Source organism: Nannobrachium achirus (genome assembly GCF_963921795.1).
Source record: "Nannobrachium achirus genome assembly, chromosome: 6".
NCBI lineage: Eukaryota > Metazoa > Chordata > Actinopteri > Myctophiformes > Myctophidae > Nannobrachium > Nannobrachium achirus.
Window position 1 is genome coordinate 40,164,308 of NC_137815.1, and position 15,967 is coordinate 40,180,274.

At 44.4% G+C, this 15,967-nt stretch overlaps 1 protein-coding gene across 1 annotated transcript in view; it reads left to right on the top strand.

Moving 5' to 3' along the window:
• Positions 1–1,710: 1,710 nt before the first annotated feature.
• Positions 1,711–15,967, top strand: part of LOC308287103 (cytochrome c oxidase subunit NDUFA4) — a gene marked incomplete at its 5' end in the record, with an annotated part of 33,947 nt that continues 19,690 nt past the window's right edge. Inside the window, 2 exons of the mRNA XM_080728223.1 lie at positions 1,711–1,716; positions 2,042–2,152. Coding sequence (XP_080584349.1) covers positions 1,711–1,716; positions 2,042–2,152 — 117 coding nt within the window. The remainder of the gene's footprint in view (positions 1,717–2,041; positions 2,153–15,967) is intronic.

A 15,967-nucleotide genomic window follows, 5' to 3' on the forward strand; every position in this document is an offset into this window, starting at 1 on the left:
AGAGAGAGAGAGAGAGAGGGGAGGAGGAGGATAGAACCCAGGCGGGAAGGACTAGCCTTTATGTGGTATGCACATAGGTGCCCCCCAACTCCCATTACCTGCGTCGCAGGCTTGTAGATCGGTTATTCGCACTACTTTTGTGCCACACTCTTGTATGATCAAGTAGGGCTTTAATTTATGAAAAAACATTAAAAGTTGAAATATGGAGATATGAGGTTCCTGCCCCACAGCAACGATATCACTAGTCCATACCCGGGAAGTGTGTGTCCCATACATGCAGAAATAATGTATAAACCAGTAAGACTCCCTAATCGGGAGATAAGCGACCGTAGGTCGCTTATCTCCACAAATAGGGCAACAATTTGTTTTTCCTAAATCTTCCTGATCCATGTTGATGACATGAGTGTAGACATGCTGTGTAGTGATTTTCGTGATTTTAGGGCAAAATCTGTAGGAGTTACGGCATTTTATGTGAGCTGCAGTGGAGGGGGTCCTCCACTGGGGGCGCCACCACTTTTGCATCCGTTCTGGAGCACCAGGAGTGGGTGGTCCCCAGGAATTCCCCATGAGCAGCCCCGTTGGGGTGGTCATTTGGTCATTTTTGCACATTTGTTCATTTTTTACATCTGGGGGTCCCCCAGGGACCTGGGGGTCCCTGGAGCTCCGGGGGTCCTTGGAGGTTGTAGTTTGGCAGGCAAGGAGTGTGTGTGCAAAATCTGGCATGGATCGGGGCAACGGTTGTGCAGATAGGAGCAGGGCAAAATTAGACCTGGGGGTCCCCCAGGGACCTGGGGGTCCCTGGAGCTGCGGGGGTCCTTGGAGGTAGTAGTTTGGCAGGTCAGGAGTGTGTGTGCAAGATTTGGCGTGGATGGGGGCAACGGTTGCGGAGATATGAGCAGGGCAAGAGTGTGACGTGTGACGGACTGACTCACTCACGGACAGCCGGTGGAGGTTTTGATAGTAAATGCGACCTACGGTCGCAACAACATCGAACTATGGAGGAATAAAAATCATCTGTGTCAGTCCTTGTCTATGCTAATACGCAATGCTCAGGTCGGCGCAATTTCATATTGATTGGCCAACATGTGAGAAAAACGAATGAGGGACAGAAGGACATACAGTACTATATGGTAGTTAATTGTATATTTAATTATAGATTACTATAGAGATTGCAAATTATACAGTTTTCCCATGATCACCTTCATCCTAAGATCTCCTGATAAAACCATTATATTGAATTGGATTTAGTCCATATAAATTAACATCTCTCATTTGCTTCTGTTATACATGCTATAATTATCTTTCTTTCTTTGTTCATATCCCAGTGAGACACAAAGACATGTACGGATGTCACCAAAGGAGTGAGATCACAGGCACCGCCATATGTGACACCCCTGATGAAGGCACTGTATGAACTGTAATTTCCTGATTGCAATGCAGTTATCCACACGGTACAATTAGTTATCGTAAGCCTTATGTCATAATATTCAACATACTGTATATCCCTTGCGAGCAATTATAGACGATTCTGGACTTTGGAGAGCACTTCCCACACGTTATCCAGGTGTTTGAAGATCCAGATGTGCAGTTAGAGCAGTGGTTCTCAACCTGTGGGTCGAGACCCAAAGGGGGGTCCCCAAATTATTTTGGGGGGTCCCCAGATCACTCAACAGTAAACAAACCAACATAAAGTTTACGTGTATAAAGAGCATGTGCGCGTGACAATTTAAGGACTTTCTAATACTTTTAAAATGTCAAATTAAACATTGGTCAAATTGCTGAATATTAGAGGCCGAAATTGTGAAAATAGCAGATCTACATGCTCACAACGCCTCGCGTTTTGCGAGGCATTGTGATGTAGATCTGCTATTTTCACAATAGAACCGTGTTACAAAATGTAATGCCTCAACTCTTAGTGCTTGTCAGGGTGGGGGGGTCCCCAGTTAAAATATGATTATTTTGAGGGTCGCAGCCTGAAAAGGTTGAGAACCACTGAGTTAGAGTGCTAATGAGCACTTGCTTTGTGTTCTTCCAGGACTAGGGTTGGGATCCGGAACCGGATTCAACATTGAAGTTCCATCAGTCGGTTCCGTCACATGTGGAACTGCTTCCAGAACACGTTTATCACACTGTCAGAGCTGCTACTGTACAGGTATGTGGACTTCACGTCTGCTATACAATTACAATACCGTTGGTTCTCAAACGTTTTAATTTCAAAGACCACAAACCCTGAAAGTGTACATTTTTACATTTGATGATTTTAGTATGTCGCTATTTGGTGTATTTCGATAGGGCCTTTTTGACTCTGAGGCTTTCAGAAAGAACCAAAAATACACAGGGAAGATATATTTGCATATTATAACCACTCCCGGGGGTCAATTAGAGTTCTGTTAATTCCATAGACACATACCAAATAGAAAAAGTACAACAAATGGAGGTGGTGCCATAGGCACCACCTCCATTTGGAACACCCTATAGAAATTGTTAAAGGGAACCGTTAAGGAATCGGACCGTCAATAGGGACTCGTTAAAGGAACGGGAATCGTTAAAACCCTAAACTAAAGGTTCCCAACCCTGGACCAGGACATGATTGGACTCAAAACATGACAGACACAAACAAACAAACACCAGCCGACTGACACCATTACGGAGTCACCGGACGCTGAAGGAAGTCTGCTTGCCTGTGTAGTACCCTTCATTTTGGAAACAGCCAATAAATCCTCCTCAAATGACCCCCCCCCCCCCCACCCTCCTTAAATCATAGCCCTCCTTAAACGATTCTTCCTGGAATGATTCCCATAGCGCTGACTTGTCTGCTCAGCGGAGGGCGCTCATGGATCAAACCATTAACAGGAAGGGCCAGGGCAGGGTGCTAAGGTAGCTCAGGGCCCTCAGATCATCAGCTGTGACCCCCCCCCCACCAACGCCACCACCCCGCCCCACCCACCCTTCCCCTGCAAGCCCACTGGAAAGCAAACAGACAGACAATTTCTTTCAATTAGCGCAAATGGGCCAGCCCAATAAATTTTAGTTTGTACCTTCAGACGTGAGGGCCCTGTTGCATGTCCCGTGGAAAATGAAGACTAATGGAGGTCTGCTGGAGCTGCTGAGTGCTTGGGTTTTGTACCACTATGCTTACTGCCGCCTGCCCACAGCTGACACCCCCCACTTTACACCCCCCACCCTGCCCAGAGCCAACAACCCCCCCCCACCACACACACACACACACACACACACACACACACACACACACACACACACACACACACACACACACACACACACACACACACACACACACACACACACACACACAGGGGTGTCACACCAAATTCTGGGCCCTGGGTACAAGGATTCACTCACATTTTGTGCTTTAACTATTGAAAAATAGCAGACATACAAGCTCACAGCGTGGCACCGAGTGCAAGCTTGTAGATCTGCTGTTTTTCGTGCTCAAACCCTTTCATGTGAAGGACCCCTCAAATTATATGTATTTGGTTACGGAATACGGACCCCCATCTCAAAATATTCCCCCAGAAGCAAAATTTGAGTTACAAATGTCCGCTTAAAAAGTACACTGTGAGCTTGTATATCTGCTATTTTTCATATAGCTAAAGTATAAAATAATGAAGGCCTCTCCACCTTGGGCCCTAGTAACTAGGTCCTACTCCACCCCCCCCCCCTTGTGACGCCCCTGCACACACACACACACACACACACACACACACACACACACACACACACCCTTCCTCTTTCTATCCTTCCCCTCCTTCCCTTAGCTAGAAGTGCAGTTGGTTGCTGAGCGTTGCACAAAACAAATGTTTAATACATTTATTCACGAGTTAGATTAATTTTCTGTTTTAAGCATTATTCCTGTGTCGTTACGCGGGGCTATTCATCACTGCACCGCGACAGCCAGTAACGCACGCATCGTTCAAGCTCAGCGACAGCTCTAGAGATGGTCTATTGAATGAGAGTCACCCACACTCGCCAACACAGTTTCTGCCAGTGTTCATATTTCCTTTATATATTAAAAACTAAAACAAATCCGTCTGCTCCATATATGGGCACAAAATGGGGCATGCCCTTATATGTGCATATACAGCATGGTAAGCGCGCAAGTGACAAGTGACTTGAGGGAGTGCCGTGCCCGCTGATAGATACAGATATCTCCATATATGGGCACAAAAGAGACAGACAAACAGGTACTCTGACTCGTTTGTCTGTATCGTCTTTTGCGCCCATATAAAGCCCCCAACACTATGACTCAGACATATTGGGTGGATCAGCAGTGCAACATAGGTGTGAGGCCTGCTTAGTGGCCAATCTTTAAGCTCACAGTGCGTCATGTGAGCTTGAAGATGTGCTATTTTCACTATTTCTGAAAAGTAATGTTTTTTTTTGGACATACAAGGTTTCCACCCGACAGCGACGATATATATATATATGTATATACTGTATGTATATATAGCCTGATACATTTTATATATACTGTAGATATATCAGTGTTTCACTGACAATACGAAGAATAAAACCTAGCTAGGATATTTCAACCAGGTATCAATGAGTAGTTAAATATTTGCAAGGCTTCCTCCGTCATTCCATTCTGCCCCAGGGTTGTACAAAGTAATATTTGGAGAGTGCATTTAACCCTGCGACTGTTCAAAATGTAAAATACACTCTCAGATTTAAGTAAACGGGTCTCTGTTATAGAGAGAGAGAGAGAGAGAGAGAGAGAGAGAGAGAGAGAGAGAGAGCAGATATGCAATTAGCCCCCGGTCTCTGTCTCCCAGAAAACGGACATAAACACCCGTGCCAATAACAATAATAATAAAGATGAATAATTCAAAGAATCTTTGAGTCATTCTCGGACGTGCGCAGCGCCCTGGGGCTGCTGGTGGTTGATGAGAGGAGAAACACAGTGCCTTTGTCATGCACTAGATATATATTAACTACAAGTGAGCGGGGAGCCAAAGCACATTGATTTTGCCATATAGAACTCAATCAAAGAGAATTATGGATGGCCCTAACCACTGTGTGTGTGCCGCTCATTAAACTTTACATCTATATGGGTTACACACACCACCACCCCACCCCCTCCCCCAAGGCTGATGGTTTACTGTTGTAGGAGGAGCACCAGTTGACTGTGTTGTCTTTGAAAGAGGAATAAAGTAACATATTATCACTGTTAGGTTTTTATTAACCACTTACTTGGGCCATTAGAAAACAGCAGATCCACTATACTTGCAGGGCTATTAGAAAATAGCAGATCTACAAGCTCACAACACGTCGCAATGCGACGTGTTGTGAGCTTGTAGATCGGCAATTTTCCGATGACATGCCCAAGATAGGGACGCCAGGTTGAAAGTGGTTAAGGTTGGCTTCCTGTCACAAAAGGAGGAGAGAGAGACAGATGGGTGAGGCAGAGGGAGTGTGGACGATGGAGGAATGACATTAGCTGGAAGAGTGGATAGTGTGTGTGTGTCTGTCTGTCTGTGTGTGTGTGTGTGTGTGTGTGTGTGTGTGTGTGTGTGTGTGTGTGTGTGTGTGTGTGTGTGTGTGTGTGTGTGTGTGTGTGTGTGTGTGTGTGTGTGTGTGTGTGTGTGTGTGTGTGTGTGTGTGTGTGTGTGTGTGCGCGTGCGTGCGTGCGTGCGTGTGTGTGAGAGAGAGAGGGGGGGCAGAGTGTGTGTGTGTGTGTGTGTGTGTGCCTGCGTGTCTGTGTGTGTGCGTGGGGGAAACTATTATTACAGTCCGCGCAGATAAACTATGCATCAAAGTTTAACGTTTATTGAAAAGCCATTTTTATGTAGGCTTTGAGGGCATGGAAATGAGAGGCCTATGTTCAAACACATCAATACAACTGTGCGGCGGGCGGGCGGGCGGGCGGGCAGCCCCACACACTCCCAATCAGATCTCATGACTCCCTGCAGGCTTCTGTGCCAGACACAAATGGTATGACTGCCTCCCTGACAAACACACAATCACTCAGGAGAGAGAGAGAGAGAGAGAGAGAGAGAGAGAGAAAGAGAGAGATAGAAGAGCCCCCCCTCACTCACCCTCCAATCACCCCTCCCCCCTCCCCCTTTAATAAGCCCACCAAAAAAAAGAGCAGGTAATCCTTAGTAATGATTTCATTACAAGCCCCTCGTCACACCTGGAGATAATTCCATTATGATTGTGGCAATAAAGTGCGCTTTTCATCAAGGGCCGCAGACAGAAGGAAGAAAAGCTATTATTTCTCTCATATTCAGATATGACGTTGCCCCATAGGGTACGCTGCAATATTAGGGCTGTTATGTTAGAATTTATGGCCGCTCGCAGCATCCATCGTTCCACCACAGCCCTCGTGGAGGAGCTGACATTGCTCTTTCTATAAGTGCTTTTTTAGTTTTTTTGCTGCATTTGTAGCGTTAAGTAATTAGCAGTGTTAAGAATCACACATAGTGTGGTGCGGCACTTGTTACAGCCCTAGATAATAAACTGCAAGAGGAAGTGTTGTTTGTGATGTGAGGAAGAGCAGAGAAATGGACTCCTGGCATTACTTTTATTCCTGCCTTTAACTCCCTTCTTCTTCCGCTTCTTCTTCACTTCTATATCAAGCCTAACCTCGCGTCACCAGACTTTCCACCTCGGAGGAAAGCCTGGTATTCCTTCTAAAAGCTGATCCGGTTTAGAAAAAAGAAAAGAACAAAAGACAAGATGGTTCTGGTGGTTGGTTCCGGCCGCCTGATGACTACAATATACAAATCAATTAGTTTATTCTCGCTAGTCGCGCTACGAGTTAGAATACAAGATGAACATACCAATCGATTATTATACCAGAAGAAACTAAACGATTATGCCAGTTTGAACTGATTTTAAACATGTTGGAGGTACACGGCACTGGTGGTTCCGGTCAGTGGTTCTGGCCACCTGTAGTTCGCCTGAAGATACGTACACTTATTTCCGCTCCCGACCGGATCAGAAACCCCAAAATGATATTGATCCCAGACTATATCAAGCCTGATTCATGGAGTATAATTACACCGCCCATTTTGAATGCAGTAAAAAAAACATGCTTGATTATTATGTATATAACCTAGAGAGATATTCATCTGTCTCTTACTGTACAGGTCCTTTTTGTTAGTGACATTCAGCTGACTCTTTTATGTTCCTGAAATAATATTTCAGTATGTTTTTTTATTTTGCCTAGGAAGATTGGATAAACTTAAACCTAGAGAACATTTGGTCCAACAGAGAGAGAGAGAGAGAGAGAGAGAGAGAGAGAGAGAGAGAAGCAGTAGAGAGAGAGAGAGAGAGAGAGAGAGAGAGAGAGAGAGAGGAGAGAGAGAGAGAGAGAGAGAGAGAGAGAGAGAGAGAGAGAGAGAGAGAGAGAGAGAGAGAGAGAGAGAGAGAGAGAGAGAGAGGAGAGAGAGAGAGAGAGAGAGAGAGAGGCAGAAGCAGTAGAGAGAGAGAGAGAGCAAGAGAGCAAGGAGAGATATTGTTTCAAAGTGTTCCAGAACACACCCTTCAACTCTGCCACAGTTCTGTCATCTGCTGGTGTCAAGGTGCAGTATCGGGGTCTCAAAAGAAGTTCTATTATTGCTACAAAGATCCAGGCGCACCAAAGGAGAAGTGACACTGGGAGAAAGAGGGAGGATACTGTGCCTTTTCCTCTGTATGTGTGCGCAGCCGTGTGTGTGTGTGTGTGTGTGTGTGTGTGTGTGTGTGTGTGTGTGTGTGTGTGTGTGTGTGTGTGTGTGTGTGTGTGTGTGTGTGTGTGTGTGTGTGTGTGTGTGTGTGTGTGTGTGTGTGTGTGTAATTTCTTTTGGCATTCATGCCCAGAGTCCTTTTGAAAAATGCATCAAAGCCATGGCAGAGCCCATGGGACAAGGTTCGGGCATACAAAGGCATGACCGCTGCCCACACCTCTGTGCCGAGGATGAAATACAAGCCGCAGTAACACTTCTAGTAGATACAAGCTCAGGAGGAGTATAGATGATGCAACATGGACTCCCTGCTGCTGTGTGTGTGTGTGTGTGTGCGCGTGTGTGTGCGTGTGTGCGTGCGTGCGTGTGTGCGTGCGTGCGTGCGTGCGTGTTTCAGGGCTGTGCAATTAACTGAAAATATATCGAAACCGAAGTGTTGAACCTCTAACCAAAAAACAAAACAGAAATTGGCATATCGCCCAGCCTGTGTGTGTGTGTGCGTGCGTGCGTGCGTGCGTGCATGTGTGTGTGAGAGAGAGGTGTTGTTCATACCTTCCTTGGAGAAGTTGGAAACAGATTGTGTTGATGTTTCATGCTTCCATTCACACATGGCTTTCAGTGGAAGTGCCTTCTGCTTTAAGAACAAACCCCTGTTTCCACCTTCTGCTCTGACAAATTATGAATACCAATGTGACCAGAAGTGTCAAATCCACTGCAGGTTCACTCACTGTTGAAATTGAAAATGAGATCAATTGCAAACGGATATAATTCCCCACAGATGACAGCCTCTCTAATTTACACACCATATAACTCTTGGTTATAATACATGTCTACGGCAATGTTGGGTCCATTCTATCAAGTAAATTATCAAGAGCTACTTTTATTGATCATATCATATAACGATTTAATTGTGTTTTTGTCGTTGATAATTAATTTCTGTTAGGCTTTTAGGCTTTGAAGTTGCAAATGGTATATATGACACCTGAATACACAAAGAAATTACTGACATATTTCACAACTTTCAACTTAAAAAATAACATTGATAGTGGAAATAGCCGATCTACAAGCTCACAACGTGTCGCATCTGAAAATGTTTGTAAATCTATGAACATTTTTCAACATTATGATGATTATGACAAAATATTTGCGATTATGTCAAATACGATTATGTAATAATTATAATTGTGACAGCCCTAGCAGGCAGTAACATATTATCTGCCATGAGACTATTGAATCAAATCAGTGGACAAGTGGATCTCCATATACGCCTACAGTATATACGGTCAGATGGGTGGTTCTGGACAACTGCATATCTGAACGACTTGGCGACCTGCACCTCACTCCTCGAGTCCTTGTCGATGCATGGTGTTTGAAGCCGGACGGTCGCATACTGTATATGCATATGACCATATATGGCCATAGTGGTCCGATCTGTGGCTCTGAACAACCGGATCTCCATATACAGGGTTCCCACACATCTTTACCAATTAATTTCCAAAACTTTTCCAAAACTTTTCCAGTATGCCAGTGGTTCTCAACCTTTTCAGGCCGTGACCCCCGAAATAATCTAATCATATTTGAAGAGAGCTGAGGAATTTTGTATAACACGGTTTATTGCGTTGCGAGGCGTTGTGAGCATGTAGATCGGCTATTTTCACAATTTCTGCCTCTAATATTTGACAATTTGGCCAATGTTTAATTCGTAATTTCAGTATTAACAAAATCAATAACGAAAGACAATGCATAGTTATTTTTTCCAGGACCTTTCCAGGAAACTTTTCCAGTACTGGAAAAATATTTTTCTAATTTCAAAATATTGCCAGGAATTTCATGACCGTGGGAACCCTGCATATAGACCGACTTGACGCTGGGCATGGCACTCCCTCGGGTAGTCGTGGGCGACGTACGTGTATGCCAAGTTTAATGCCATGCGCAAGATAGGGAGGCCATCTTGAGCATGGTTAAATTAGATAGTGCCCATGGTGTAAACCCCTGGCAGGATTTGACGTGTTATCGCATTATCTCCTAGCAACAACAAAATGTTGGAGCTGTCTATATTCATGACCCAGCAAACACTGTGTGGGTCTGGGGACCATCATGTGTGTGCCAGCCACTTCCTGGTCTATCATGGAGAGAAATCACAGGGAGAGAAATCAGTAACACCGCCATCCATTATTTGCAGGTTATCCAGGTGGGATCACAGACAGGGGTCAGTGCTCTGTTTGTCAGGGAGGACAGGCTGGGTTTAAATGAGCCTTCTGTATTCCCAGAGCATGACGGCCAAACCTTGTCACCGTGCAGGGGTACTCTGAAGGCAGCACCCTACCAACGCACGCACGCATGCATACACACGCACGCGCGGGCACGCGCGCATGCACACACACACGCAGTCATGCACACACACACGCACGCACGCACGCACGCACGCACGCACGCACGCATGCACGCACACACACACACACACACACACACACACACAGAGGGAGCTTGGAACCTTTCTAGAGGTGCGTGCGTGCGTGCGTGCGTGCGTGCGTGCGTGCTGCTTGCATGTCAAAACCATTACTTTTCATTAAATGGAAAGAAGAACCTGTGTTCCACTGGATCCAATGTACAATATTCCATTGGTACAATATTTATAGAAACCACAGACACACCTAACCACTTTCACTTAAAGAAAATACGCTAAAATAGCAGATCTACAAGCTCGTAGACCATTTTCATGTAGATTGGCTATTTTTGCTGCTTTTGTGTGACACTAATGGTAAATGGTAAATGGTGCATTTATATAGCGCCTTTATCCAAGGTGCATTATATTCACCCATTCACACACACATTCATACACCGATGGCAGAGGAAACCATGCAAGGCACCAACCTGCTCACCGGGAGCAACTTGGGGTTCAGTGTCTTGCCCAAGGACACTTCGACATGTAGACAGGAGGAGCCAGGATTTGAACCGCCGAGCAGTATGATGAAGTGGTGGAAAAAGTGGCCTACTCACGTTTTTTAATTTCGGGGCCTGACAAGTAAAAGTATTAATACTGCAATGTAGAAACACTGTTACAAGTAAAAGTCCGGAATTCAAAATGAACCAAAAATATTGGTTTCAAAATGTACTTCATTCAATCATTACACAGAATGTCCCTTTTCACAAGTTTTCAAATTTCTAAAATGTAAAAAAATCTTTTTGAAAATAGCAGATCTACAAGCTCACAATGCGTCGCTATAGCTCACGCATTTAGTTAGGTCAAATTAGACAAAAGTTAAACCAATCTGGGAACTAAATCAAAATCAAAATCTTTTTTCACAAATGTGTTCATAAAGGTGTCAACTATCACCTCTGAACTTTCTCAATCACAACTCCCTTGGGGGACTTTGTGGGAGCCAATCAAAGTTGGGGGTATCCCGTGGGCCTGGGATTAAAGGGGGAAAAAATAAAAAAATGGCCAATATGAGCGTATGAGGTGTGTAATTAGGGTATTTGGGGGCTGCTGAATCCATTCCAACCATTAGTTATAAGTAAAAATGACTCCTTGGCCATAAAATAGGCCAAAACAAACTACCTTTTTGTGTCCATGAGACATAATATTGTCAATAAAAAAAATGGTTGGAGTAGGGTTTGAATTCATGAAAACTATTCAAGATCAGGTGGGTAAGCGCACATCATGACACACATGATAACATGATACAATCTGACAAGGAACACTCAAAAGGGTTTAAAGCATAGGGACTAACAGGACACAGGTGAACTCGAATGACATCATTGGCTAAGCCTTAGCCAATTAGGCCTATTTTATGGACAAGGAGTCATTTAAACTGAAAACTAATGGTTGGAATGGATTCAGCAGCCCAAAAATACCCTAATTACACACCTCATATGCTCATATTGGCATTTTTTTCATTTTATCCCCTTTAATCCCAGGCCCAGGTATCCCGATACCCCCAACTTTGCTTGGTTCCCACAAAGTCCCCCAAGGGAGTTGTGATTGAGAAAGTTCAGAGGTGATAGTTGACACCTTTATGAACACATTTGTGAAAAAAGATTTTGATTTTGATTTAGTTCCCAGATTGGTTTAACTTTTGGCTAATTTGACCTAACTAATTGTGAGCTTGTAGATCATCTGTTTTCAAATGACCAAGATGCTGAAGTGGTTAATGTGTGTTTTGTAAAATCTACAAAGTAACTAGTAACTAAAGTTTTCAAATAAATGAGTAAAAGTACAATATTTGCCTCTGAGATGTAGGAGTAGAAGTAAGTACAGTACTTGAGTAAATGTACTTCAAACCAGAAGTAAGGCGTCAATTTACAAAAGAAAAACCTAAAAAGTTTATATTTGGAGATACAAGGTTTGTGTGTTGGAGGCAGCGTGTGGGGTCAGAACATGAGAGAGGGACAGCCTTTTACATTGTTACAATCAGGAGAATCTCATTAAAGGCACTCCTCTAACCACATCACAGCATGGAAAAGAGCTCTGGTTGTTGCACTCTACCATTCCTTTTGAACAGTGGTGCTACTGGGGAATAATGGAGGACGTGTGTGTGTGTGTGTGTGTGTGTGTGTGTGTGTGTGTGTGTGTGTGTGTGTGTGTGTGTGTGTGTGTGTGTGTGTGTGTGTGTGTGTGTGTGTGTGTGTGCGTGCGTGCGTGCGTGCGTGCGTGCGTGCGTGCGTGCGTGCGTGCGTGCGTGCGTGCGTGCGTGCGTGCGTGCGTGCGTGCGTGCGTGCGTGCGTGCGTGCGTGCGTGCGTGCGTGCGTGCGTGCGTGCGTGCGTGCGTGCGTGCGTGCGTGCGTGCGTGCGTGCGTGCGTGCGTGCGTGCGTGCGTGCGTGCGTGCGTGCGTGCGTGCGTGCGTGCGTGCGTGCGTGCGTGCGTGCGTGCGTGCGTGCGTGCGTGCGTGCGTGCGTGCGTGCGTGCGTGCGTGCGTGCGTGCGTGCGTGCGTGCGTGCGTGCGTGCGTGCGTGCGTGCGTGCGTGCGTGCGTGCGTGCGTGCGTGCGTGCGTGCGTGCGTGCGTGCGTGCGCGTGCGTGACACATATTGTGACACACAACATATTGACTTTTCTCTTTCCTCTCTCTCATCTTAATGTGTCGCACCCCATCTTCTTTTGTTGAGCACCTCTCCCTCCCCGATCCTCCTCCATCAATCTCTCTATACTCGCTCGGCTGACAAATGACAGCCATTAACTTTGTGGCCAGGTATGTACAGAAACAGCGTTCTCTCCACTGACGAATGTCAGCTGGAACATCTTAGGGTGTCTCGTGGATTGTGGAATGATGTCACAACAGCATAAATCACTTGCAATGTCGGGCAGAAACCTATATCTCCAAAAAAAAAAAAAGTTTAGTTTTTTCGTAAACGTATGCCATACTTTACTATACAAGAGTGTCAGATAAAAGTTGATGTAAATAATGAAAAGGAACCGTTTTGGACATACAAGGTTTCCACCCGACAGCAACGATATATAGGATTGGAAATTGGCACAGCTCTGCTTTAGTTACGTTTTCAAACTCAAGCAGTACAGATACAGAATGACTGCAGAATGCATGAATTAACAAAACCAGATCCTGCTCCCGGGGGATTTGTTGTCCTCTCTATATATTATGACAGAAATATTTATCCCTCAAGCTGACTCTGTGAATAATGTATTCAGGATGTCATTTGTAAGTTTTTTCTTTCTTTTTTTTTTATCCTTTATTGGCTAATGTTACCCAGATAGGGTTGCCAACTCCCAGAGTTTCAAATACGGGACACCGCCTTATACCTCTGACGACACAAAATCGGGTATTTTCGGTTATAAAGTTGTCTAAAACGGGTATTTTCCTACATTAAATCATATTTTTCCTTTCACAATATTAATTCGGGTGTCTTTGGGCCACGTCCTATTACCTTAAAATCATGTAGTGTAGGCCTATATTTTATTTCTCTCAATTTTCCAAAACATATACTGTAGGTCTACCTGGTTCTCATGTGCCCACTCTCTGGTTACCCAACGCTAGTTTAATCATATTGGCATACAGTAATAACCATTAGGTTTTAAAAACAAAATCAACGCATGCTTATGTTATTTCACATACCAGCCAGTCTGGGGTCGCTTTAGTTGGCAGACAAAACTACTGTGGTGCTCCCAGGAATACCATCCCATGGCTTATTTTCTGCTTGCTTGCTTGCCTGCTTTTTCACCTTGTTGTTTAGGCTATCACCTATCATGGATTCATTTATAATCTGTTTGTACACAATCTTCTGTCACACGTTACATTTTTTTAAAAAGACATTAAACAATGTTCTGAGCTGAGTACTGTTGTATGTTCGCTCGCACACACTCTTGCAGCCTCGCAGGCAACTTGTGGACTGAACCTACAGCCCATGGGATGCATTGGTGTAGGGGGCGGAGACTGTGTCTTAGCAACACTGTGTTAATGAGCCAATGAGCTGCCTACAAACAGCGCAGCGCCTCTCACAGCAATGGGATGCAGCACTTGTCTCAGAGGAGAGCAGAGTGGAAGCTCACTGACAGGCAGAATCGCTGTCATTTCTCAATTAAATCATCCCGTCATTCATATTTATCCCCCAACCTTAAAATACGGGACAAAGAGCGTCCCGTATGAGTTCAATACGGGACACGTCTTTTAGTTTCCAAAAACGGGACAATCCCGTATTTTACGGGACGGTTGGTAACCCTACCCCCAGAATTGGGATCTAGCATCCCTATTATGGGGAAAACATTAGTCCAAATCTGCTATTTTTGCAGAGGAGGTTTGGTTCAAGTGGTTGAGTCATATTCCTATAAAATACTACCTCGCATGACAGACAGTGAAAACAGCTGAGATGTGCTGTGAGCTTTATATTTGAAGAAAAAAATGAATAAAAACATTTTCTGACATCTTGACAAGTTTGACCAAAAAGTTATGTAGTAAAACATAATTTGTTTATTAAATTGTGAGACATGCCGTGAAGCATGAATAATATCAAACATTATATATCAGACAATCTTTCCCAAAAGATCATTTCATTCAGTCTGACTGGCACATGCAGGGATAAAACAATCAACCCTCTATAGGGAAATCCACACAGGTGATAGAAAGTAATGACAAGAGGTGGGATATCAAGAGCAGAGGTGGCGAGCCTGAGCAGACTGCCGTCCACATAATCACCACCTGTCCTCTGTACCGGCCTCTTCAAGTGGGACACAGTTTTGCCAGATGTACGATAATCGATAATTATCGTATTTGTACGATAATTTGACCCTCTGTACGATGTACGATCAATAATTCAAAAAATGCCCAAATGTATGATCATTTTGGCATATCACAAAAAAAGAGCGTGAAATCACTAAATTCCCTAACTGCTGATCTGAGATCAGGTTTGGCTTCTCGAAAGAAGCCAGGAAATCAGTCAATCTGACCCTAGATCTGTACTTGGAAGCATTAAAAACACCAGTCCTGTCTTTCCAGACCAGTTTTAGGCTTTTATTTGTGTAAGCTCCAGGAAGTTTCCTGCCTCCACGGCACGCAGCATATGTGATGCGTTTTTGTCATACAGGAGTCTCAAACAAGGTTGTTTCTTACACTAAAGACACATTTTTTGGTTAAATTACTTTTTTACGCGGGTGATCTCTTTTTTGGCTGTGTACGATAGTTTCATGTCAAATACGATAATTCTGAGCCTCCGGTACGATAATTCAACATTTCCCATCTGGCAACACTGGACCATGCAGAGACCAGAGCGTGGTTTGCGACATTATGGCTGGACATTATGGCTGGACATTATGGCTGGACATTATGGCGACGATACACGATAGAAGAAGAAGAGCAGAGGCATGAATAGAATAGATGATCTATAGCAGGGGTTCTCAAACTTTTTTGACTCAGGGCACACCTGTAAATAACTTTGTCATCCACGGCACCGCTGAATTACACTGTTCATTTTTAGAATCTTACATCGTATCAAGCGATGTAAATATGCACATCTTTCCACCTGAGATATGGTTGGCTATGTTGTGGAGAAATATCGGTTTCCATCAGAACTATCCCTATTCTGGGGAGAAAGTTCACCAAAAATAGCGATCTACAAGCTCACAACGCGTCACGTTGTGACGCGTTGTGAGCTTGTAGATCGCTATTTTTGGTGAAGAGAGCCGGCTGTAGATGGAAAAAGAAGTACAGTGCAAACAGGTCTTCAGATAGTGAAGTGATATTGATGTAGTGGTACTGATGAATTCCAAATATCACCAAATCATTCTGGGGCACCCCTGGGTGCCTCGTCACCCACTTTGAAAACCCCTGA